This window comes from Hemiscyllium ocellatum, chromosome 9, assembly GCF_020745735.1.
Source record: "Hemiscyllium ocellatum isolate sHemOce1 chromosome 9, sHemOce1.pat.X.cur, whole genome shotgun sequence".
NCBI classification, from domain to species: domain Eukaryota; kingdom Metazoa; phylum Chordata; class Chondrichthyes; order Orectolobiformes; family Hemiscylliidae; genus Hemiscyllium; species Hemiscyllium ocellatum.
The window spans coordinates 49,890,795-49,918,311 of record NC_083409.1 but is presented as its reverse complement, the minus strand read 5'-3'; the positions used below and the strand labels follow the sequence as shown (position 1 = coordinate 49,918,311).

At 39.1% G+C, this 27,517-nt stretch overlaps 1 protein-coding gene across 1 annotated transcript; it reads right to left on the bottom strand.

Annotated features, from left to right (window-relative positions):
- Window positions 1-717: 717 nt before the first annotated feature.
- Window positions 718-27,467, bottom strand: LOC132818503 (L-selectin-like). Its single transcript, XM_060829563.1, has 5 exons — window positions 27,143-27,467; window positions 19,360-19,467; window positions 18,704-18,889; window positions 18,488-18,574; window positions 718-848 (listed from the first exon to the last, which is right to left on the bottom strand). Exons 1-5 carry the CDS (start codon window positions 27,465-27,467, stop codon window positions 718-720), a joined length of 837 nt encoding a protein of 278 aa, XP_060685546.1.
- Between the last annotated feature and the right edge of the window lie 50 nt (window positions 27,468-27,517).

The following is a 27,517-nucleotide window of genomic DNA, read 5'->3' as shown; positions in this document are numbered from 1 at the left end:
TGCTAAATTGCCTGTAGTGTTAGGTGAAGGGGTAAATGTAGGGGAATGGGTCTGGGTGGATTGCTCTTCGGAGGATTGGTGTGGACTTGTTGGGCCGAAGAGCCTGTTTCCACACTGTAAGTAATCTAAAAAACGTTTTCTAATCTAATCTTAACTGTGTGTGCTTGTCTGTCTCTTGTGTGAATAGGTTTAAAGCATAGTCCAATTAGATTGCTCTGATTAATATTTGCTCTGCTGAAGTTACTACTTTGTTAATAAATCATTAAGTCTTTCATTAAGGTATAAGTCAGTGTGTGGAATTGATTATTTGCAGAGTCTGGAATTGGTTATTCAAACATCTGGCTACCATTGGGGTCAATTTTGAGTGTCTTTGAAGGTTTTAATTTTACTGTGTTGTCAATACAGAGGTAGAAAGGCTTGGTCCTGTTTGTCTCTGATTCGTAACATGAGCAGTAAATGAAAGTTAGCATGATTTTGAATGATGCAATTTCAATAGCATATCATTAATTTTGCAAAACATTCTGCCCCTTCTAATTACAACTTTTTTTCTAGGCTCCACATTTGCATGACATGAGCAGTTCATATATAATTAGTTCTTTATGCAGTTGACTTCACAACCCACCAGACTATCACACTGTAGACATATAATGTCTGAGGTACAGTTCTCGAGCAATCCTGTGTTATAAGAAAATTTGTGGAACAGCAGCACCATTTAAACTAATGAGGCTGCAATCGTGTTATAACCAGTACACGCTTCAGAAGTTTGTGCGATAGAAGCAGTGTCCCAAATTTGTCAATCGCGTTACGGTGAATTTGCATTAAGGAAACACTCATTATAGCAGAATTACCTGTATTAAAAAGGGATAACATCAGGAAGCAAGTTTGGGAAGCACTGCCATACTTGCTACTTGCTTCACTAGTGGCATTTAAATTATGCTTTGAGGTGCTATGTACATCATAGGATCCTGGTTGGCATGTTGGAATATGCAAAACTGCTGGACCAGTCTTATGAGCCAGTGACAAAAGCACCTGGGCAAATTGGAATGGGAACAGTCCAATAGATCAGATTCAGTTTTCAGCCTGTTACCACTTTTGTTCTACCATACTGGATGATGTAAAGTTTGGTCAAGCATATTCATCTGCAAGGTCAATTTCTATCAAAAATAATGAACAGATTCAATGTGGTGGCAACAGTATATCAAGAGAAACTTGATCATTTGAAGTGTTGCAGCTAATTTTTAAAGATGTGGATTAACTAATGGAGTTGGCTCACAGATTAATGTGTTAGCCTGTTGAAAGGCACAATAAACCATTAACAATAAGGCAGAACAAAGCGCATATTTTATATGCAGGGTTTGTTTTGATTAGGAGCAAGTTTAAAAAATATGATTGATAATTGACTTGGTAGATTAGAAATAGTAAGGACATTTCTGTAAAGATGTAAAGTGATAGTATTTCCACTCAGCAACCTTCCTTAATTCTGTGTTTGTATGAGTTGGTCATATAGATCTGAAATAAAAATACAGTGACACTGGTATTGACCATGAGTTCTGCAGCTGATGCATGGAAAGTACAAGCTGTAGAGAAGTTGCCTTCATCATAAAAGTCCATATTCTCAAATAAAGATGTTAATTTAGTGTAATGGAGTAAAACAAAAATTCAGAATAAGCATCCGCTCCCAAAGAGTGGTAAGAACGTGGAACTCACAACCACATGAACTGAATAGTAAGGAAAAGACAAACACGTGAATCAGAATGAAATAAAATATTGCAATGTTAGATTTTGATGAAAAATGGGAGGAGATTTGCGAAACACTGAAATGAGGTTAGAAATGGTAATGCTGTTTTGTCTCCAGAGATGCTGCCAGACCAGCTGAGTTCCTCCAGCAATTTCTGTTTTTGTGTTTATTGACATGAGCTGGTTCTGTGCTACATTTCTGATGTTATTTGTTAGCATATGTGTCAGAGATGGGTGTGTAAAAGTAACATTAAATGACTGAGTTTGAACACTTAAGTAAAACACATTAAGTAATCTCAAATAATGTAATCTTACATTAATGTAAATTAAACTTGTACTATAGTTACAAATAAAATAAATGAAACATCATGGCTTTGCATTTGACTATTTTTCCATTTATTTTAGGACTGGTTACTAAACACATCCAAAATAAATTAATTCCCTACAGTCTGGAAACAGGCCGTTTGGCCCAACCAGTCCACACCGACCCTCCGAAGAGTAACCCACCCAGACCCATTTCCCTCTGACTAATGCACCTAACACTATGGGCAATTTAGCATGGCCAATTTACCTAACCTGCACATCTTTGAAGTGTGGGAGGAAACCCACGCAGACACGGGAAGAATGTGCAAACTCCACACAGTTGCCCCAGGTTGGAATCTAACCTTAGGTCCTGGTGCTGTGAGGCAGCAGTGCTAACCATTGTGTCACCATACTGCCCCATATTATCAAATAAACTTGATATTCTTAAACAAAAAAAACATACTTAAGAACTGCAGATGCTGGAAATCTGAAACAAAAACTAATTGCTGGAAAAACTCGAAGTCTGGCAGCATCAGGGGAGAGAAAGCAGAGATAATGTTTGGAACCCTTTTACTTAGAGTCTGAAATATTTATTTGAAAATGAATACTTAAGGAGTAAATATTATAACTTTTAACCATTCATTCCTGAACTGTTTATGCAAGCTGTTCATTTTTTTAAAAAAGTTGATCCAGCCATTATATAATTTTACATGTTGGACATTTTGATATGATGCATATTATAGCTTGTCAGCAACATTGAAGGCCATTGGATAAAAGGGCTGTAACAGAATAGGTGCAAAATTGCGAAAGGAATTAAACAAAGTTGTGGTGAGCGACTGATTGAAGTCAAGTAAGCAAGGATACAAATTGTGGCAGAAGCAGAGCATTTGATCCCTCAAACCTCCACCACGCAACATGATCAAGACTGACCTGCCTATGCTTTGAATCTGCTTGTGTTTTGAATTCTGTTTCCATAACATCCTGACCACTCCTGCGCACACCTTGATAACTTTGACTCCTTTGTTAATAAGAATCTATTCACTTCAATTACAAAAATAGAGAAAAAGTATGGTGCTGGAAAAGTGCAGCCAGTTGGGCAGAATCTGAGGAGCAGGAGAGGGGTGACCTTGTAGAGGTTTACAAAATTGAGGGGCATGGGTAGGGTAAATGGGCAAAATCTTTTCCCTGGGGTCAGGGAGTCTAGGACTAGAGGGCCTAGGTTTAAGTTGAGAGGGGAAAGATATAAAAGAGACCTAAGGGGCACATTTTTCTCAGAGGGTGGTATGGGTACGGAATGAGCTGCCTGAGGAAGTGGTGGAGGCTGGTATAATTGCAGCGTTCATGAGGCATTTGGCTGGGTGAATGAATAAGAAGGGTTTGAAGGGATATGGGCTAGGTGGGACTAAATTGGGTTGGGATATCTGGTCGGCATGGATGGGTTGGATTGAAGGGTCAGTTTCCATGCTGACATTTCTATGACTATCAGGAATGTCAGGAAGCCCTTATACTCAAAATGTCTCTTCTGCTCCTTGGATGCTGCCTGACCGGCTGTGCTTTTCCAGCACTGCATGTTTTGACGCTGATCTCCAGCATCTGCAGTCCTCGCTTTTTTCTCTATTATAAAAATACTTAATGACTCTGTCTTGACTGCTTTGTGACAGAGTTTTAGAATTATACACTCTTTTAAGAGAAAAGAAAAATCAGTTCAGTCCTGAGAAAGTAACCCCTAGACAGATCCACAAGAGGAAGCAACCATTCCATATCCACCTTGTCAGGATCGTGAATACTTCAATCAAGTACCCCTCACATCCATGATCTAATGAAAGCCAGCCCATTTTTTTTGATTACTTAGTGTTAAAACAGGTCCAACAAGTCCACACTGAAGTTCAACCCACACGTACATTTACCCCTTCACCTAACACTACGGGCAATTTAGCCTAGCCAATTCGCCTGACCTGCACATCTTTGGACTGTGGGAGGGAACTGGAGCAAACTCACGCAGACACGGGGAGAATGTGCAAACTCCACACAGTCAGTTGCCTGAGGCGGGTCTCTGGTGCTGTGAGGCAACAGTGCTAACCATTGTGCCACTATGCCGTCCAACTTATCCATAAGAGACAATGTGCTCATTCAGCTATCAAAGGGATAAACCTTCTCTGAACTGCCTTTAACATATTTTCATACTGTCATAAATAAAGACTGAAATTGCATACAGTTTTCAAGATGTAATCTCACCAATGCTATTTAACTGAAACAACATTTTTATGATCATGCTCAATTCTCTGAACAAAGGATAGAATTCCATTGCCTTAATTATTTGCTGTAGCTGTATTCTAACTTCTTGTGACTTATGCACTAGAACACCCAGATCTCTCTGCACCTCAGAATTTTGCAATCGTTCATTGTTTTAGACTCTGACAAAAATGAAGTATTTTACATTTTCTCGTATTTCATCTCCCTGATTTTTGCCCACTCATTTAACAAGGTTACAGACTACTATAGATAGGTTTTGTTCTGTTTATGACATAAATGCCTGTTTATCTTTGTGGAAAGTTTAGCTACCATGTCTTCACTCCCATCATCGAGCTCATTGATATTAATTATAAAAAGATAAGGCCACAGCACAGACTGATATAGGATCCCACTTATATATGGCCAATCAGAAAAAAGGCCAATTAATACAAGCTCTGTTTTTTGGCAACCAACTAAACTTCTACCTATGCTAGTATTTTCCTCCTGTACCATGAATTACCTTTTATGTGACACCTTGTCAAATGTCTTCTGAAAATGTAAGTACATAAGGTAAACAGGCTCATGTTTATACTCTGTGCAAGTTACTCCTTCAAAGAATTCCAATAAATTGGGTAAATGTGATTACCCTTTCACAAAAAAAAACTTTTCATGATTAACTTTTAATTTTTCTATAGCAGCTATAATTTCCTTTAAAATTGATTGAAACACCTGCACCACAACAGGTGTCAAGCTGACTAGCCGATAGTTATCAGTGCCATGCTTCTCTCCCTTCTTGAATAGAGGAGTTATGTTTGCTACTTTCCAGAACCTAAGAGCTTATAGAAAATTAGCACTGATACATCTGCTACCTCATTAGTCACCTATTTTATACATTTAGGATGAAGTCCATCAGTACTCAAGGACACATCAGCCCACAGCTCCATTAGTTTGCTTTGTACTGTTGCCATGGTGATTGTAATGTCGCCATGTTCCTCTATTTCTTCTGCCTCTAGATTTGCTGTTATTTCTGGGTTTTTTCATTCATTTGTTCCACCATTTCCTTATCTACCATTAGCATCCAATTCTTTCGCTCTAGAGGACATACTCCTAACTCTTTTAGATACCTCCCTGTAGGGCTACGGGGAGAACGCTGGTAAGTGGAGTTGAAATGCCCATCAGCCATGATTGAATGGCGGAGTGGACTCGATTGGCCGAATGGCCTTACTTCCACTCCTATGTCTTAATGGTCTTATGGTCTTATGGTCTTAAAATCTCTTCCTATCCTTTTTTACATTTCTAGCTAGCTTCTGCTCATATTCTAATTCCTTTCATCAGATTACATTTTTAACCATTCTTTGTCACTTGTATTCTGACCAGTCATTGGACCTACCACTTACCTTTTCACAATTGTATACTTTTTACTTAAGTATGTTGAATACAATAGTTTTCCGCAGATGTAGCTACCGGAGTCACTGCTGTTTCTGATATACATTACATAACTGAGACTCAGGATTATGGGCACAATTTTGAAATTTGCAGACACCCTTCCCAAATTGAGCAGTGCACTAACTGAAAGTTTGTTGGTTTGAGACCATCCATGGATTTAAACATCAATATTTATTCTTATTCATATTCATTGCCACACAATTCTGAATTTTAATCTATTCTCTTAAATAAGCCCTTATCTAGTAAATTATGACACAAGCAGTTTGCTAAACACCATCATATAAAGGCCAAATGCTGGAAAATAGGACTAGAGGGTTAGGTGCATGTGACTGATATAGACAAAATGGGCTGAAGTGTCTTAAAACTCTACGATTCTATGATTGAATTGAATTTATTTATTATTATATGTACCGAGGCACAGTGAAAAGCTTTGTCTTGTGAGCAATATAGGTAGATCACAGAGTTAAGTTGCATAGTTAAGTAAATAATAGGTAAACAGTGGCAAAAACAAAAACACAGGTACAGGTGAATATTAAGGGTTTGTGAGTCCATTCAGTATTCTAATAACAGTAGGGTGGAAACAGTTTCAAAACCAGCTGGTGCGTGTATTCAGGCTTCTGTACCTTCTCCCTGATGGTAGAGGTTGTAGAAAAACATTGCCAGGGTGGGATGGATCTTTGAGAATGCTGGCGACCTTTCCTTGACAGCGGGCCTGGTAGATGGATTCTATAAATAGGAAGTTGGTCTTTTTGATTATCCGAGTCGAGTTTACCACTCTCTGTAACCATCTCCGATCTTGAATGGTACAGTTGCCATACCAGGTAGTGATACATCCAGACAGAATGCTCTTGATGGCGCACCTATAAAAGTTGGCAAGGAAGAAGCTGCCTGAGGAAGAAGAGATGCTGTTGGGCCTTTGTAACCAGTGTATCCACATGAAGAGTCCAAGAAAGCTTGTGGATGACCACTCCCAGGAGCTTGACACTCTCCACTCCTTCTACCTTTGTGCTGTTATCTTCCTTTTTCTCCAGGGGTTCTCCACTGTTGCCCAGCTGGGTGGGACTATGCTTGTCTAGTCCCATTCTTAACTTCTCATTGGTATCAGAGTATGAATAATAATGGATTTTTTCTTCAATTTCACAGTTACTTCTGATGTGCTCCAAGCCCAACAGTCAACATTTGGCCCTCGTATTTCATATATCATCAAAAAGCACTGCAGCGTTCTTCAGTAGCAACTTCTGAACTTGCGATCTCTACCATCCACATTACTTATAACCTTACGATTGAGGGAAGGTCATTGATGAGAATAGTTTTGTCTAGGACATGATCCTGAGGAACTGCAGTGATGTCCTGAGGTTGAGTCAATTGACCCCCAAAACCACAGGCATCTTCCTTTGTACCGGTTATAAATTAAACTAGTGGAGAGTTTGCTGCCCTGATTTCCATTGATTCCAATGTTGATGGGCATCATTGATGCCACACTCTGTCACATATGGTCTTGATGTCAAGGGTTGCCATTCTCACCTCCCCTCTGGAATTCAGTTTTTGTCCATGTTTGAACCAAGGCTGTAATGAGTGGCCCTGGGAGAGCCCAAGCTGAGCATCAGTAAATTGCCACTTGATGGAACTGTTGAGGATCCCTTACATCACTTTGCTGATGTTAAAGAATAGACTGACCCAGTAATTGTCTGTGTTGCATTTGTTGTGGATCCTTTATTACATTAAATATACCTTAAAAATTCAAATTACAGTACAATACAAAACTAAGCAGTGCAACAAACATTGTGGAGGTGTGTAAAAGACTCTATAGGAGGATATAAGCAAGTTGTGAAATAGTCAGACACACACAGGAAATTTGGCACAGAAAAGTGTAGTAAGATACATTTTGATTGGACTAATGAGAAAATAATGCAGTTTTAAAGGATGTGTAACATCAGAGAGAGCTACATGAATGTTTGAAACTGGTAGGATACATTAATGTAGGAACCTGAGCTTTATAAATATAGGGCAGAAAATTGGTCTGCTCCTGTTTTTAGGTGTGCAGGTTACTGTGTATATAGCTGCATGAAAATTTAAAGGGCCTGCACAGTCTAAAAGCAATTGGTGGAGACATCAAGAAAAGCTTTTTCATGCATGAAATAATTATGGATTTGGAAACAATATCAATAATAGTTTTCAAATGTTAAAAATCACACAACACCAGGTTATAGTCCAACAGGTTTAATTGGAAGCACACTAGCTTTCGGAGCGTCGTTCCTTCATCAGGTGGTAGTGGAGGGCTCAATCCTAACACAGAATTTATCGCAAAAATTTACAGTTTGATGTAACTGAAATTATACATTGAAAAATTGATTGTCTGTTAAGCCTTTCATCTGTTAGAATATCGTGATAGTTTCACTTCTTTCATGTGTTAATCACAAAACCTTTTTTTAACAAGTTGCATTCTCGGGTTAGCTGTTAACAAGGGTGATAGCTAGACAATATGTTGAAGGTGTTAGCCCCCTGTGTTCTCTGTCTATGACCTGATGTTTAGATTGATTCTAATCTAAAAAGTGAGATAACGGAGTTTTGCATGAATTCATGCAGTTTTTGAGCTCAGAGTTCTACATGTATGCGTGCAGTTTTTGAGCAAAATACAATGTAACCCTGCAAGTTTTCAAATGGAAATGGTATAAATACTTGAAGAGTAGAATTGTAGGGGTTTACAACAACAGCAATGGAAGAGAAGTATGTTGGACAACATAAACCATCAAAACATGCTGATTTTAGTTGTGCATAGTCTAATCTAGTCTAATTTTAATTATTAAAATTAAAAATGCTAGGAATTACAAATGCAAACCAAATGAAAGGAATTACAAATAGTTAAAGTATTCTGCATAACACTACTTACTTCTATGTTTTTCATATGATTCCCAGAAGTAATTATAGTTTTTTCACTGTTTACATTTTCTGTCTCTGTCCAAGCTACATTAACCGCCACTTAGATTTAACATTGAGTGATTGATCTACTTAGCAAGCTGTTCCTGCATGACTGGGTACTGTCTAACTGTTGTGTTTCAACAAACATTATTTCTAACCTCAAATAAACATCTGAGCCAAGCTGAAAAATATGGAATTGACTTCACTTGACATATTTGGCAGAAAAGAGTGAAATATTCTTTGTGACAAAGAGGTATACGAACAGGAATTCATACATCTAAAGCACTTGAATATATTACAAACTTCTTTTTACAAAATACAATTTCAAATTTAAAGGGAAACCAAGTCTTGAATTTTCAGGCTTTATTGTTGATAGAATCTTTAGATCAGTGCTACTTTTGCAAATCCTTATAGGCTTCCTTGATTCTCAGATGATATGTTTTGTTCAAGATTTCCATCTTTGCAAGCAGAAATAAATCTTCCGGAGCAACCCACTCCATCTCCGTTGCACAGCTTGCCAATTTCTGCAACATCATTCGAGTAAATCGAGTGAAAGAGACTGCTTCCTGGATTTGCTGCAGAATTGTGTCTTGCTTTTTAAAGAGTGGCTTCTCTGCAAGTCAGACCATGTCAGTCTTTTATGTTGTTGAAAGTTACTAAATCCTCATTTTACCAATGTGAGCAATTGAATGCTAGTTGCAATTCAGAACACATGACGATTAAACTGGAATTTTTTCCATATTTCCTTCATTTCTGTAAGAGGCAATAAAATATTTGAAGCTTTACTGTTGAGTATATGTGTTTAATAAATAGAATTGTGCCTATATGTTCTAATTAAAGGGTTTCCGCAAAGCATCATATATATGAATGGTTTATTTCTTGGATGAGATAGATCATGGCCTTGAACATACTGCTTTCCTATTTAATTTTTATAATATATACACTGGAGGCCTTTGTTAGTGTCACTTCTTTTTATTGGATGTGAGCCATGTTTACAGCTCAGCCCTCATTGTGACGAGAAAGAAGCTGCTGCTTTGAACCAGTGCAGTCTGTGTGGCATGGGTAATGTCAGACTGGGAATTCCTGGATTTTGTGAAGGAATTGCAATATAATTCTGATTGGACAGTGTGTGATTTGAAGATGATGTTCCCATGCATCTGTCACCTTTAAGTTTCTGGGTATTGAAGGCCAAATACCTTTGGAAGGTCTTGTCAAAGGAACCGTGGTGAGTTGTTGCAATCCATCTTGTAGATGGTTGGTACATACTGCAGCTACTGTGTGTCATTGCTGGAGGGGGAGAATGTTTAAGTTGGTAGAACAAATGGACTACTTTGTCCTACCTGAATCGTCTCAAACCTCTTGAATGCTAAAAGTGTTCGCCTTATCATTAATACTTGCTTTGTTTGTATCAATAGAAAATAAGATTACACTTTCTGTAGAGAATGGATGAAATAATTCGTCAAGTACATCGGACTTGATGTACAAGTGCAAACTCTACATCGGAAACTTGCCACCAGGATACATGAACATCAACTGGCCACCAAAAGACATGACCCACTATCACTAGTTTCTATACATACAGACAAAGAAGGACACCACTTTGACTGGGATAACTCAGAACAGGCGAAACAAAGACATCCACGAGAATTCTTAGAGGCATGGCATTCTATCAGAATTCCATCAATAAACACATTAATTTAGATCTTATCTGCCTTCCCTTGTAAAAAAAAACAGAAATGACATCACCCACCTTAAGAAACCAATAACTATAAATAGAGAGGTGGGACATACCACTAGCACTTCACCGGAAACTCTCACTGATGATGTTACCTAGTATGGTGATGAAATGTCTGAAAACAAACCTTCAAGTTCAGTGAGCTAACTTACATACTTATCATCAACCTGAGCTACAAATCTTCTCAAAAATCATTTTACAATGATGTCTATAACAAACATCTACGTCATTGTCAAGAGTAAAATTCTCTCTTCATAATAGTTCTGAAGTTCCTTTCCAAATTTCAAAATACATAAACTGTCCTTCTATGATAAGGGGTGTAGTGTTAAAATAATCTGGAGATTTGCATTCAAATTCCACGACGGCAGTTTATGAAGTTGAATCCGTTCAATTAAATAAATCCAGAAGGAAGAACTAGTATCAGCAATGGTGACCGTCAAACTATTGGGTCATTATAAAACTCTACTTCACCAATGTTGCTCTGAGGAAGGAACTGGTTTGGCCTATGTGTCCCTTGAGTTGAATTCCAACATGTTTGCCTCTTAACTGCCTTCTCAAATGTCCTAGCAAGCAACTTAATTTTCACAACGCCTTCTCAAGGACAGTCATCGATGGATTTTGCCAAGAATAAGTACTCACATACCATGAATAACTGAGTATTAAAAAATATATACTCAGACTAAGTTGTATTTAAACAAACCAACAACACAGTCTGAAAGCACAATTGAAGGGGTAAAATCTTTCTGTGAATATTTGCCATGAGCTGACATTAGTCATGTTTTTCCAAATCAGTGGTTTAAGATCTATCATGTAAGTCTTCTGTGACGTGGAAACTAAGAGGGAAGAGATGTAATTGAACAAATGCTCAACCTGCAGGAGGTGTGAGTTGTATCAGTCATAGAATGAGATTGAAGGAGCCAAGGAATTCCAAGGTTTTGATATCCTTGGAAAAATCAATGAAGTGGCAGACAGCTGGAGGAGTGAGAAAGACCAGTAGCACAATTTGGACACATTAGACTTGAGCTAGAATCTAATGTGGGTGAGAGCAAGTGACTCTATATGGTGGTTACTCAAGGAGTAAGTAAGAGTAAAAGGGAATATCAAAAAACAACAGTGCTTTGGGTCTAGTGACACTTGGTCAGAGTGGTTCCGAAGAAGGGTCCCTGGACTCGAACTATTGATTCTGCTTTCTCTCCATAGATGTTACCAGACCTGTGGGAGAGTTTCTCCAGCAATTTCAGCTTTCGTTTCAGATTTTCAGCATCTGCAGTTCCTTATTTTTTTCTTTCATGTAAGAAAATCATATAAAATTAAGTTTCAAAAGATGTTTGAATGCTGAATGAGCCGAAGATATGAAAGTTTGAATACACATACAAACAGATTCAAGAACTGCTTCTTCCCCACTGTTATCAGACTTTTAAATAGACCTTGCAAATGTTAATGTTAATCCCTCTCTCTTTGCACCTTCTCTACGGCTTGTGTACTGCACTTTATTTTCCTAACCCTGACACAATTTATATCTGCCTGGATAGCACGCAAAATAACACTTTTCATTGTATCGCAGTACATTTGACAACAATAAGGACAAAAGAAATAGGAGCAGGAGTAGGCCATCTGGCCCATTGAGCCCAGTCCACCATTCAATAAGATCACGGCTGATCTTTTTTTGTTGGCTCAGCTCTGCTTACCAGCCCACTCATCATAACCTTTATTTCCTTTACTATTCAAAAATCTACCAGTCTTTGCCTTAAAAATGTTCAATGAAGTAGCTTCAGCTGCTTCACTGGGTAGGGAAAAACACAGATTCATAACCCTTTGGGTGAAGAAATTCCTCCTCAGTTCAGTGTCAAGTCTGCTCCCCCTTATTTTGAGGCCCTGCCCCCTAGTTCTAGTTTCACCTGTCAGTGGAAACAACCTCCCTGCTTCTATCTTATCTATTCCCTTCATAATTTTATCTGTTCTACAAGATCCCCCCTAACTCTTCTAAAGTCCAATGAGTATAGTCCCAGTCTCCTCATAAATCAACCCTCTCAACTCTGGAATCAACCTAATGAATCTCCCTGCACCCCCTCCAGTGTCAGTACACACTGTATCAAGTAAAGAGACTAAAACCATACGCAGTACTCCAGATGTGGTCTCATCAGTACCCAATACAGCTGCAGCGTAACCTTCCTATTTTTAAACTCCATCCCTCTAGGAATAAAGCAAATCAAATCAAATTAAACGGTGACTAAAGCAAACATGTCTGAACCTAAAGGAGAAACTTCCCATCCAGCTATAGTTTAGCTGATGTCCTAACAGTTGTGATTTTTAGAAGGCAAGCTAGCTCTCACTTTAGAGACTTTAATGCAGAATGTATGCTGTTCCTGTGTTGCGGTACCGAAGGAATGATGCAATGTTATGATCAAGATGAGACTTTAAACCAAGAAAATATTTGCCCTCTAGGATGGGACTAAAGGATTCCATAGCATTTTGAAAAATAGTTAAGGGGTTGTGTTGTAGCCAACATTTATTGCTCAGTTGACATCAATAAACATTACTGTTAGTGGCACTGACTGTGCTCCAAATGGCTGTTGTATTTATGACGTTATAATAGTGACAATGCTTCAGAAGTATTTACTGTGGTGTAAAATACATAAGGATGTCCTAATGTTGTTAAAGCTTCTAAATAATTGCAAGTCCTTTTCTTTCTTTTGAGAAACAATTTCCTTCATTTTTACCCATTTCCTTTCAATGTTCCAAATAATAAATGTAAACTATAAGGGATTAATTCACTTGCCTTTGTTACTGTGAAGGCAGCAGTGACTGGCTTTTCCTTTGGGAGAACACATGGGCATTTAGCCACCTGCTGCCTACAGGGTTGTTCCTATTATGAATGGGAGACTCTGTGCACTCTGATAGGCCAGTGAATGAGGACTCTGCAGCTCAGATTTGTAAACCCTTGTAATGAGTTAAAGTATTACATTGTGATTGAAAGATTTTCTTGTTTTGCTATAAAAGAAAATTGACAAGTCGGTTAATACATTTGCCATGGCCTTTTATAATTTACATAATCCCTTTATCTCCTCCCCACTATAGTGCCTTACTACATTTCTCCAGATTCTGCATTCACAGCTGCAAGCTGACCAGTTGCTCCCAGAAATTCATTATTGCTGTTTTTGAGAAATCTAACCAGACATGCATTGGTATAGCACAGAGTGATGTTTAACATTTAGCTCATTGTTATACCCGTTGTTACTTGCCACAGAGTTCAATTCAGAAACCACCTTCAGGACAATAAGGAATGACAATGGGTACCTCATTGTTCTAAAAATACTGTAGCACAATTTTGATGACAGTAGGAAGTTCACTCAGCATCTTAAGAAGCTGTTGCCCATCCTTCACTGCCATTAAGATAGAAAATCTCATTCCTTTTCTCATTTATTGTCAATAGGACCTTGTGGTGTAAAAGAAACCTGCTGTGTTTTCCCAGGTTGCAAATGTGACTACAGTTCTAAAGTAATTAGTTGCCTGTGCAGTACTTTAGAAGACCCTAATGATGTGGTGGACACAATATGAATCTAAGTTTGTTTGTTGGTTCCTTAGTTTCCTAATATCACTGGAACCACCAAGAGAAAGAGAAGGAAACAGCTTGAACCACCATCTTCATTTCCTCAGGCCACACTATCTGACAGCATTTCTAGAAAAACATCAAGCTTCACAAGTCACACTTAAACACAAAGTGGTGGAAGGCCTGCAGAACATCGAAACAAGCAGAGCATCACAGAAGTCATGCAAAATAATAATAAAGATTATGATAAGATCTTACCCTTTCTATGTTGGCGTATAATAGCACAAACTAGAAATGACAATAGAAGAAAAGCTAATGATGGTCCAATAGTTGCTCCTATAGATTTATGTAATTCCCACATCCTGTCTGAAGTATGAACTGCAGCAAAAGAAAGTTTAATACCTAGAAGTTATGTTATAAGTGTAGGAAAGCAGTGTTATAGTAACAGCACTATTAATCCAAAGTTGATGGACAGCAAGGCTTCGACACATTACTTCTGAGAAAATGGTGCTAACACTGGGATTTGGCCACAGAAGTTTAGTTGCTGTATCACTTCTTATCCCTTGAGAGAGGGGTAAATCATCAGAACTGATATTATCTTCCTTTCACTGAGCTTATAAATAGACTGGAGATCTGTGCCACTGATGCACTTATTGCTTACACTATTCCACTCATCAGGCTCTTATTTAATATCCTTTTTATGATTTTGGCTCCACAGTTCCAGTGTGACTCATTCTAAGCAGAACTGAAATCCCAGTCATTTGGAAAACAGATGTAATAATATGTTAAGCTCCAACTTTAACCAGGACCTTGATAATGTGCTGTGACCTCGAATCATCTGATTTCTAAATCCTTGGCTAAATCCCAGCTTCCTCTCTTGAACTAATTTTCCATGTTGAGAGATTTTCACCGTAACAGAACCATAAGTCACTTTACTTTGTTCACTGATTGAGCCTCAAACTTCGTGCATGAAATCGTTTCTGGATCTGATCAATGTCCTACAGCGTGACTATGATGTGTCATCTGAGTTGTTCAGTGTTGAGGCGTAGGAGGATGTGTCTGTGAGTGAGGTGCATAAGTGGACTCAGAGGGCAGAGGCTTCAGTCTTTTCAATTATCCAGTAGGTTTGAGGTCCTTTCAGCTTGTCTGATTGAGAGTGAGGACTACAGGGTGGATGAGATAACTGTCCATGGTACAGGAAGCCACTCAAAAGGGGAGAGCAAGAAGGAACATAGTGGTAGTAGTTGATGATATAGCAAAAGGTATAACAATAATCTCTGCAGCAAAGAGATTGACTCTAGGTGACTGCGTTGCCTGCTCTGTGTCACAGTTCTGGACATTTGCTCAGGACTGGAGACAAAATGTGAGTGGGAGGAGGAGAGAATCCATTTGTCATGATCCAGTTAGGGACCAGTTGCATTGGCCGGACAACAAAGGAGGTTTTCTATGGTCAGTATGAGGAGCTGGGCATCGAAATAAGAAACAGATCCTCAAAGCTTGTAATCTCTGTACTATTACTTCAGCCACTTGCAAATTGATATTGGGCAAATCAGATTAAAGAGATGAATGAAAAAGTGAAGGGATGGCTTAATAAGATAATGGTGCTAATGGCATAATAGACAGCAATGACCCAATTCAGGAAACTAAGGTGTGGAAACAGTTTAGATAGAAATGAGAAAAGCAAGAAGTCACACATTCAGTGATACACAGGCCACAAACAAAAACCATGCAGCTGTGTGGGATATAAAGGAAGAAATGATGATAGTTTACATCAGAGAGGTGTAGTAATAACATGAGATATTTTAATCTGCATAATGACTGGAAAAATCAGAAGACAAAGGTAACCTGAATGAAGTATTCATAGAATGATTTCTTAGATGGTTTATTCGAACACCGTGTTCTTGAATTGACCAGGGACAAGGTTATATGAAACCTGGTAGTGAATAATGATGTAGGATTGTATCAATGATCTCATTGTGAAGGCAGCCTGAGGTAGCAGTGACCATAATGTGATTAAATTTTACATTCAGTTTGAGGGAGGGAGGAGTGGGTCAAAGACTATTTTTTAACAATTAAGGTCAATTCTGAGGATATGAAAGCAGAGTTGGCCAAAGTAAACTGGCAAATTAGGTTCCCAGGTGACTCAGTAGAGACGCAAAACATTTAAGTGGATATTTCAGGATACACAGAATAGATATGCTCCAAGGAACAGATGTTTTATTCTTGTTTAACAAGAAAGGTTAGCGGCAGTATTAAACTGATTGAAAAGCCACATAGTTGTACAAAACATGAAGATTAGACAATATAAAAGAAAGCAAAGAATAAATTTTAAAATGAAGGAAAAATTAGAGTACAAGATAACGAGTCTTTTTTTTGTTGTGGTTCTGTTCGCCGAGCTGGAAGTTTTTGCTGCAAACGTTTCGTTCCCTGGCTAGGGAACATCATCAGTGCTATTGGAGCCTCCTGTGAACAGAACCACAACAACGGACACCCGAGCTACAAATCTTCAACCAGACTTTAAGTCTTTTTTTTATTAACAGGATGTGGCTATTGCCACATTTATTGTCCATCCTTAATTGTCCAGAGGGCAGTTAAGTGTTAACTGTATTGCTGTGGATGTGGAGTCACAGGTAAGGATGGTAGTTTCATTCCATAAAAGACATTAAAGAACAAGTTGGGCTTCTTCCCCCAGCAATTGTTTCAGAGTCATCATGAGACACCTAAACTCCAGATCCTTTTATTGAATTTGAATTCCACCATCTGCTGAGATTCAAACCCAAGGCCTCCCAGAACATTACCTCGGACCATTAATAATCTAGGGGGAATACTATTAGGCCATCACCTCTCCATATTAAAATCGGACAGTAAAAGTTTTTATAAATATTTAAAGAAGAAAAGAATTAACAAACTTGTTCTTCTAGAAAGTCAGACTAGAGAATTAATAATGGAAAATGAAGAAATGACAGGTGATTTAAACAGATATTTTGCACTAGTATTCGCTAAAAGGGATACAAATATCATTCCAGAGGCAGCAATAAATCAGGAAATTGTTAAAAGAAGGATGTAAATGTGTTGGAGGTAGTCCAGAGAAGATTTATTAGACAAATCTCTGGAATGGGTAGATAGTTTTATAAAGAAAGATTGGACAGGAAGGCCTCTAACAGCTGAATGTAGAAGTGTAAAAGACATCCTGATTGAAACCTGTAAGGCCCTGAGGGGCCTTGACAGGGTTAATATGGAAAGAATCTTTCTTGTCAGAGAATCTGCAACTAAGGGTCGCTATTTAAAAATCAGACTATTTAAAACTGAGATAACACAAAACATTTTGTCCCAGAAAGTCATGAGTCTTTGGAACTCTTTTCCTGAAAATGTGGTGGAAACAGAGTCCTTTAATATTTTCAAAAGTTTAGTACATTCTTGTTAAACAAGGTGTTGAACAGCTGTCAGAAGTAGGGGGGGATTGTGGATTTGAGGTCAAAGTCATATCAGCGACAATCTAATCGATTGGTGGAGTGGGCTTGAGGGCCAACATCTCCTGATTTGTATTTTTATGTAAATGTTCATAACAGTGTTAATAATGAGTACTCTAAGGTGCCTCTCCTTTGCTAGCCAAGATTTTGCTTTTGTTTAAACTTAGGAGAGCACCTCCTACTGTTTAAATGCACAATGTACCATCTATTATTAGTGCCACTTAAAATCATGTGGATTCAATAAAGCCAGGAACTGAAGAGGAAAGACTAGCTCTAGTTGCAAGTTGAAGAAAGATTCCATTCCTACATCATTAAGATTCTTTACCTAAAAGATCTGATTCTACGGAAATGATTGTGTCTGCTGACTCCAGTCGCCTTTCTGGTTAATGACCCCACTTCCTGGAGTCCGGGGAGCAACTTGATACCTTTGCAGATGGAGCATGCTTTCTAAGCATTATTCAGAAGCTCCATAATGGAACCTGATCTATAAGGATCAGATCTTTGAAATAAGATGGCTTGGAGTTGTAAATGAAATCTCTGTTCTGATGGGAACAGTTCATCAGTCCTTATCCTGAACAAGCTGCGAGTCCACACCTTGCATTGAACCATAAAGTTTAGAGTTCAATGCAGATTTGCAAAAATGAATGATAAACTAATATAAAACCATAGGTGATTTTTGTTCTGTATTATGGTTCAGCATTGTATGTACCTTCACACGTAGGGTGTTCTGCTGTCCAGTTCCCAGAAGCTCCACACTCCAACTTATCAGATCCATAAAGATCAAATCCTTCAGTGCAGCTAAAGTGGCATGTTGAGTTGTATTTGAATTCTCCAAAGGGATATGTGCAATTCATCAATTGTCCAATAATCTGAAGATTTCTACACTGTATAACTGAAGAATACACGTCAGGTACATATATATTAAATTAAGTTAGTCAGGTCAGACAATCATCCATCTGTCATTATTTTTCCAGTATTGCTTTTCACTGATTGTACCTTTACAGTTGGGTTCGTGCCCTGTCCATTGTCCGGAGGTTCCACACAGTAATCTGACTGCTCCAATAAGCTCAAACCCCTTATCACAGCTAAACTCACATGAAGAGCTGTAACTGACAAACTCAAAGGGATGCATGCAGTTCAAAAATCCATGCTCAGGAGTTTCCAGACTTTCACATTTTACTGCTAAAATCAAATAATAAGAAATTTGATGTAGGTAAACAAATGCAAAAATAATGAAATTATATGATTGATGTTCTCAAACCTGCTTCTAAATGTTCTCTTTCTGTTAGTGGATCTTATTTGAGTGCATACCTTCACAGTGGGGGGTCATCGCTGTCCACATTCCTGTTGCATTACACTGGAGCCTCTGTGGGCCCTGCAGTGTAAACCCTGCAGCACAGTGGAAGTCACATGTAGAGTTGAAGCTGAAGTTTCCATTAGGATGGGTGCAGCTCATCGTTGCTTGGTCAGGAACATTGAGGGTGATACACTGTTCAACTGCACAGGGGGAATTGGAATAATTTCTGAATTATTATGTAATTAATGATTACCATGATGACCTACAGTTAAATGCTTCCCTGAGAAATTGGACGTATGTAAAAAATTGGAGATCTGTTCTATTGCTAATCATAAAGAGAATAATTATTTTATATTTATTCATTTATTAATATTGCTTCACAGCATGGAGTCAGCTTTGCCTGACTAGACCTCTTGCTAAGTGTTAATTGAAGTGTCCACATTAGTGACAAGAACACAACATTGATTATCATGTTATGAGATGATAACGTAGCTCTGGCTAAGACTAAAACAAATTACTCACAACTTAAAGTATGCTCTGAGTCTTTTCCATCACATAGACTGCCTACTTTCAATTCTGGATAGAGTCTTTTAATTTCTAATGAGAATGTGCTTGCTGTTCCAACCTTTCTAGTTTAAGTCCTTTGCGTTTGGTTTTAGGGCACTCTTACCGAATTCACATTCTGGACCATGGAATCCTTCATTGCATTTACATTTGTAATTTCCAATAGTTTCCACACATTCTCCACGTCCACTGCATGAAGTAGGCTTGCATGCTCCTATTAAAGAAAACAACACAAACCCAGAAACCTCTTTATGATCAGGAGAATATACGTCTTATACGCAGTTATTGGTGGAACGGTGAGAATTTAATTTTGTCTGCATTTCAGTGTAAATCTAATTAATTACCATTTCTTATGTGGGTGGTTACCAATGTTTAAGATTTGAAGAAGATGAATCTCGAAGGCAATGATTAGCTGAAGAAAAATTAATTCCTTCCAATTGTGCAAATATATTTTTAAAATTATTTACATTTTAATGTAGTCACTCTCCCTTTATCTTATTAGAGTTTTGAAGAACACAGAAAGTTATTTTACAGTGTGCCATTAACATGCTCATACCAGAGGACATTAAATTTCCAAAGGTCACTTCCTAAATCAGTAACTTGTTAGAACTCAAAAAAAAGGTTGGAATTATGAAAAGAAATTGAAATGGCACTTGTGACCATAGTTTGATTAACACACAACGGAAGTGAACACCGAATTTGGTTTGACTGAAGTAGACAATTCCATTCACAATTGCAGCCCGTTTATTAATTTTGAAGTGGCAAATGATGCTTGTTGTGCAGGAACAAAGTAAATGTTTTAAAATCTTTCAAAGCAGCTGAGTCAGTGCATCCTGTTGTAAATTTAGGTTTTCCCAGAGTAGCAATCCTGGTAACAGAAGGAGAAAAGATGTGAAAAATCAATCGCTGTTTTAATTTACTCAAAAGCTCCAGAAATCGCTCTCTCATTTTTGTGATTTTAATATTTCATTTATGATTTAGTATCTGTTTATTTCGTTGACATCTCCCTCCATTCTGGCATCGTTCTAACAGTGCTGTGGTGTAGGTGATTGTGCAGTTTAGAAATATATGTGTAAAGGTATTATTTTTAAGCCATCAAATCATAAGGCAAGAGACAGAAAGAAGAAGTAGAAGGTTGCTTTTCAAACTGGAAGCCTGTGACCGGCAGAGTTCCACAGGGATCGGTTCTAGATTCTCTTTTGTTTGTCATTTATATAAATGATTTGGATGAGAATATAGAAGACATGGTTAGAAAGTTTGCAGATGACTCCAAAATTGGTGGCATAGTAGACAGAGCTGAAAATGTGTTGCTGGAAAAGCGCAGCAGGTCAGGCAGCATCCAAGGAGCAGGAAATTCGAAGTTTCGGGCATAAGCCCTTCATCAGGCATAGTCGACAGTGAAGGAGGTTTCCTAAGATTATAAAGGGATCTTGATCAAATGGGTCAATGGGCTGAAAATGACAGATGGAGTTCAGTTTGGATGCAAGGTTTTGGTACAACAAATAGGGCAGGACTTATACAATTGAAAATAGGGCCTTGGGTGCTGTTATAGAAAAGAGGAACCTAGGAATTCAGGTACATAACTCTCTGAAGTTTGTGTCGCATATAGACAGGGTGGTTTAAAAGGCATATAGCATGCTTTCCTTCATTGCTTTGAGTATAAGAGTTGGAAAGTCATGTTGAGGTTGTTCAGGACATTGGTGGGGGCTCTTCTGGAATGCTGTGTCCAGTTCTGGTCACCCAGTTATAGGAAGGACATTATTAAGCTGGAGAGGCTTTCGAAGAGATTTACCAAGAAGTTGCCAGGTATGGAAGGGTGAGTTATTAAGAAAGGGTGGATAGGCTAGGATTTTATTCAATGGAATCCAGGAGATTGAGAGGTGGCATTATAGAGATTGGTATGGATAGAGTAAATGGTAGGTGTCTTTTCCCTAGAATGGGGACATATTTTATTAAGGTGAAAGGAGAGAGATTTAAAAAAGACACAAGGGGCAAATTGTTTACACAGAGGGTGGAAGTTGCAGGCACAGTTTAAAAGACACTTAGTCTGTACATGAATAGGAACAGGGAGGAGGGACTAGTTTAGTTGGGACATATGTTAGGCATAGGCTGGTTGGACCAAAGGATCTATTTCCAAGCTGTACAACACTATGATTCTACAACTCCAAGTTAAACGGCACAGTGGCTCAGTAGTTAGCACTGCTGCCTTGCAGTGCCAGGGATCCGTGTTTGATTCCAACCTTGGGCGACTGTCTGTGTGGAGTGTGCACATTCTTCCTGTGTCTGCGTGGGTTTCCTCCAGGTGCTCCAGTTTCCTCTTACAGTTAAGATGTGCAGGTTAGGTGAATTGGCCATGCTAAATTGCCTACAGTGTTCAGGGATGTGTAGGTGCATTAGTCAGGGGAACTGTAGAGTAATAGGGTAGGGAATAGGTCTGGGTTCGTTACTCTTCAGAGGGTTGCTGTGGATTAGTTGGGCCAAATGGCCTGTTTCCACACTGTAGGGATTCTATGATTTGCAATAACAGATGAAGGAACTGTCACCATAGAGCCAAGTTTGGCAGGATGAGCTAGTTTTCAGAGGGTGTATTTTTCACAATCAATCGATACCTGATTTAAGGTGTTATTGCTAAATCTCATCACTCTATTAAACACACATGCCATGAACTCCCTACTGAAATGAGAACACCAAGTGATTAACAAGAGTTTCTGCTACAAATTATGAGTTGTGCCAATTGAAGGACATCGTGGGGCAGATTTTCTTTCTTCTGTACTAGTTTTTATTCGATCCCCAGTGACAGAGGACAGAGGAAATTCAGGTAAGATGGAATACTGACCCATAAAGCATTCTTGCCTTTATTTTCCATTAATGACAGCAATGTGGTTAGCTCTTCTATAGGTCCATTCTCCTTCATTCCACAAACTTTTCTCATCTGTTCACTGCATTCCAATGATCCAATACACAGAAACAGACTCTGCTTGTTACTGACCTCTGCAAAAGCTGCTGACAAAGATAAGTGGGGTCCAGAAGGTAGATTTGCTAATTTCTGATATCAATTCCAGTTTAACACTCCCCAGAGGGATCAGTTGCTTCTATCTAAGGAAAGGCAGTAGGTCTGCTTATCAATCAGTTGTCACAGACAGCAAAACAGATAACAAAAAAAACTTATGTAAATCACCTTTAAATCATTATGTAAAATACAAAAATAATTGGCATATAAATGTGGACCTAAAGGAGAATGTAAATAACAGATCAAAACTTGCAAAAAACTTTAGTTTTGAATGATTGTTACTGCACACATTTAAAGTTAGTTTTTATAGACCAGAGCAGCTATGCAGAAATATTTATGACTTAGTACATCATTAAAATGTAGTTACTCGTGATTAAAGCAGGTTTCGCATTTTCACTCATTTGTTTGGTGAGAATGAGTGTGCACATAGTTGAAATTAGCTAGTGATTCTTTTATGAAGATTCCATCTATGAAGACTACAACATTGTACGCTGTGGAAGAGCAGAGAGAAAGTGAGGACTGTAGATACTGGAGATCAGAGTCAAAAGGTGTGACATTAGAATAGCCCAGCAGGTCAGGCAGCATCTGAGGAGCAGCAGAATTGACATTTCGGGCATAAGCCCTTCATCCTGATATGCGACTGCAACACAGGTGTGCTTCAACTAAGAAGTGTTGGGGGGGGGGAGCAAATAATCTGGAAATTTAAGAAGGAAGTTAAAGGGAAACTGAGAATAAGAGAAGCTAAGAAAGAAACAGAATCAAAACTTAAGAAGGAATCATACAGTATGGTCGAGTGAAATAGGGATTGATAGGAAGGGTGAGGGGAGTAGTTAAAAATATTATATATGAATTCACAAAGCATAAGAAATAAGGTGGATGAGCTGAGGCTCAGTTGGAAGTTGACAGGTACGATGTTATGGGGATAACTGAGGCATGGCTTTAAGTGGACAGGGCCTGGGCAATGAATATTCAAGGCTATACGTGCCATCGATAGGACAGACTGATGGGCAGAGCGGGTGGGGTAGCCCTGTTGGTGAGGAATGATATTCAGTCCCTTGCGAGGGGAGGACATAGAATCAGGAGATAGAGAGTCAGTATGGATAGAGCTGAGAAATTCTAAGGGTAGAAAGACCCTAATGGGAGTTATCTAAAGGTTCCCAAACAGTAGTCTGGATATAGTGTGTAAGTTGAATAAAGAGTTGAAATTGGCCTGTCGCAAAAGCATTACTACAGTTGTCATGGGAGATTTCAACTTGCAAGTAGACAGGGAGAATCAGGATGGTACTGGACCCCAAGAAAGGGAGTTTGTGGAGTGCTTCCAAGATGGATTCTTAGAACAGCTGGTACTGGAGCCTACCAGAGAGAAGGCAATTCAGGATCTGATGTTGTGGAATGAACCAGATTTGATCAGGGACCTTGAAGTAAAGGAACCATTAGGAGGTAGTGACCATAATATGAAAAGTTTTAATCTGCAATTTGAGAGGAAGAAGGGAGAATCGGAAGTGTCAGTATTGTAGTTGAACAAAGGGAACTATGGAGCTATGAGGGAGGAGCTGGCCAGAGTTCAATGATTCAATACCCTAACAGGGATGGCAGTGGAACAACAATGGCAGGTATTTGTGGATATAATGCAGATCAGTTTATTCCAAAGAGGAAGAAAGATCCTAAGGGGAGGCAGGGATGGTCGTGGCTGATGAGGGAAATTAAAGACTGTATAAAGATAAAAGAGAAGTATAAGATAGCAAAGATGAGTGGGAAATTGGAGGACTGGGAAACATTTAAAGAGCAACAGAGGATAACTAAAAAGGCAATACGCAAAGAAAACATGATGTACAAAGGCAAACTGGCCAAAAATATAAAGGAGGATAGTAAAAGCATTTTAGGTATGTGAAAAGAAAATAAATGGTTAAGATTAAAATTGGGCTCTTGAAGACAGAAACGGGTGAATTTATTATGGGGAACAAGGAAATGGCAGAAAAGTTGAATAGGTACTTTGGATCTGTCTTCACTGGGGAAGACACAAGCAATCTCCCAGAAGTAATAGTGGCTGAAGGACCGAGGGTAACGGATGAACTGAAGAGAATTTATATTAGGCAGGAAATGATGTTGGATAGACTGTTAGGTCTGAAGGCTGATAAGCCCCCGGGACCTGATGGTCTGCATCCCAGGGTACTGAAGGAGGTGGCTCTAGAAATTGTGGACACATTGGTAATCATTTTCCAATGTTCTATAGATTCAGGATCAGTTCCTGTGGATTGGAGGGTGGCTAATGTTGTCCCACATTTCAAGAAAGGAGGGAGAGAGAAGACAGGGAATTATAGACCAGTTAGCCTGATGTCAGTGATGGGAAAGACTAGATTAGATTTCCTACAATGTGGAAACAGGCCCTTCGGTCCAACCAGTTCAAACTTACCACCGAAGAGTAACCCACCCAGACCCATTTCCCTCCGACTATTGCACCTAACACTATGGTCAATTTAGCATGGCCAATTCATCTGACCTGCACATCTTTGGACTGTGGGAGAAACTGGAGCACCTGGAGCAAACCCACACAGACACAGAGAGAATGTGCAAACTCCACACAGACAGTCACCCGAGGCTGGAATCGAACCTGGGACCCTAGTGCTGTGAGGCAGCAGTGCTAACCACTGAGCCACCGTGCTGCCTGCGATCCTGGAGTATAAAAGTTGAAATTACGACTCATTTGGATAGCAGTAACAGGATAGGTCAGAGTCAGTGTGGATTTATGAAGGGGGAATCGTGCTTCACGAATCTTCTGGAATTTTTTAAGGATATAACTTTGAAGATGGACAAGGGAGAGCCAGTGCATTTAGTGTACCTGAACTTTCAGAAAACATTTGATAACATCCTACATAGGAATTAGTGAGCAAAATTAGGGCACATGGTATTGGGGGCGAAATACTGACTTGGACTGAAAATTGGCTGGCTGACAGGAAACAAAGAGAAGTAATAAACGGGTCCCTTTCGGAATGGCAGGTGATGACTAGTGGGGTACCACAAAGTTCGGTGCTGGGCCTGCAGTGGTTTACAATATACATTAATGATATAGATGATGGTATTAAAAGTAATATGAGCAAATTTGCTGATGACACAAAGCTGGGTGGCAGGGTGAAATGTGAGGAGGATGTTATGAGAATACAGGGTGACTTGGACAGGCTTGGTGAGTGGATGGATGCATGGCAGATGCAGTTTAATGTGGATAAAAGTGTGGTTATCCACTTTGGTGGCATGAACAGGAAGGCAAATTACTATCTAAATGGAGTCAAGTTAGGTAAAGGGGAAGTACAATGAGATCTAGGTGTTCTTGTACATTAGTCAATGAAAGCAAGCATGCAGGTACAGCAGGCAGTGAAGAAAGCTCATGGCATGCTGGCCTTCATAACAAGAGAAGTTGAGTATAGGAGCAAAGAGGTCCGTTTGTAGCTGTACAGGGCCCTGGTGAGACCGCAGTTGTGTGCAGTTTTGGTCTTCAAATTTGAGAAGGACATTCTGGCTATTTAGAGAGTACAGTGTAGGTTCACGAGGTCAATTCCCAGAATGGCGAGACTATCATATATTGAAAGATTGGAGCGACTGGGTTTGTATACACTTGAGTTTAGAAGGATGAGAGAGGATCAGATTGAAGCATGTAAGATTATTAAAGGATTGGACACTCTGGTGGCAGGAAGCATGATAGGTGAGTCCCGAACCAGAGGACACAGTTTAAAAATACGGGGTAGACCATTTAGAACAGAGTTGAGGAGAAACTTCTTCACCCAGAGAGTGATGGATGTATGGAATGCTCTGCCCCAGAAGGTAATGGAGGCCAAGTCTCTGGATACTTTCAAGAAAGAGATGGATAGAGCTCTTAAAGATCGTGGAATCAAGGGTTATGGGGATAAGGCAGGAACAGGATAATGACTGTGGATGATCAGCCATGATCATAATGAATGGTGGTGCAGGCTCGAAGGGCTGAATGGCCTACTCCTGCACCTATTGTCTATTGTGTATTGTTTTTCTCATGTCACATGTTTTGACTGTGGAAGAGCAGAAGATCACTGACAATGGCTTCCAGATTTCCACATCGCTGATCCCAGTTACTGCTGTCAGTTTTACTCAGTACTCATAGTGAGGCTGACAGCCTCGCTGTTACTACTGCTGCAGATTCTGGTTCATTAGTTATTTAAACAGACATTAGTAAGCAGCAAAATTGGTAATGCGATATTTTAGTCTTTTAAAAAAATGAAACCTATGTCAATGGAAGATTTTGCATTAGGACCAAAATCTGTAGCTGACACTGAAACCTAAAAGAGGTGAGTTAAGATGGGAAGTGGTCGTCATGTTCCAACAAACTGATGCAGGAAATTATTGCAGGAAGGAGAATGAGGTGTGAGGGCAGACGTTGCAGGGATTTGAAGCTGGTGTTTCACACCATTATAGACAAATAAATAATAGCAAAAAAAACCCCAATCAGTGCTATGGTGCCTGTCTGACTCAATGTTTCTTATTGATAATTGTTGCAATGTGACTCTGGTGCACACCTGCATCCACTGAATGTTCACAATGAAGTGAGGCAATGCAGTTGCTGTTTGAGTGAAGTTCTCCAGCTTAATAAAGTGGTGAGTTAGAGTGTGGCATGTGCCTTCTTTACACCACAGTCATAAAGCTTCATGAGAAAAGGAATGCTCTAAATAGCTTTGACTTTATCAATATTGGCAAATCAAACTGGGTCAGAGACAGAGAACTTTGAAGATTAAAGTTGAAAATGAATTGCCTATCAGACAACAGAGTAGGAACTCCTTCACATCTCCCTAATTTTTAGAGTGAATTCAGTATTGACATCAGCAGGCTCTGATGAATGCATAAGGTTTGATCTTACCTAAATAACATATTGCACGCTTCTTTTTTTTACAGGGATCATTATTCCACCTCCCTGCATCTGTTGCTTTCTTTATATAAATTTCTACACAATCTTCAGCACCAGGAGTTGGTTCACCTGCAGCCCAGTTTTCTGCCTCTTCATCCAGTGTTTTGTTAGTTCCAACCCAGGTCCAAACATTATTAATCTTTCTTATTCCAATCCAGTAGTACGTTGGGTTCCTCGGTATCACCGTATTCAGATGGTCACTTTCTTCGTGGTTCTGACTTGCAACGAGGTCAGTGAAGAAATGTTGGCAGTAGTTTCTGGCATCGGGCCATGTCATATCTGTTGTTAAGTAGCTGTAGTTCCAGCTCTGAACCCCTTCCCAAGCTG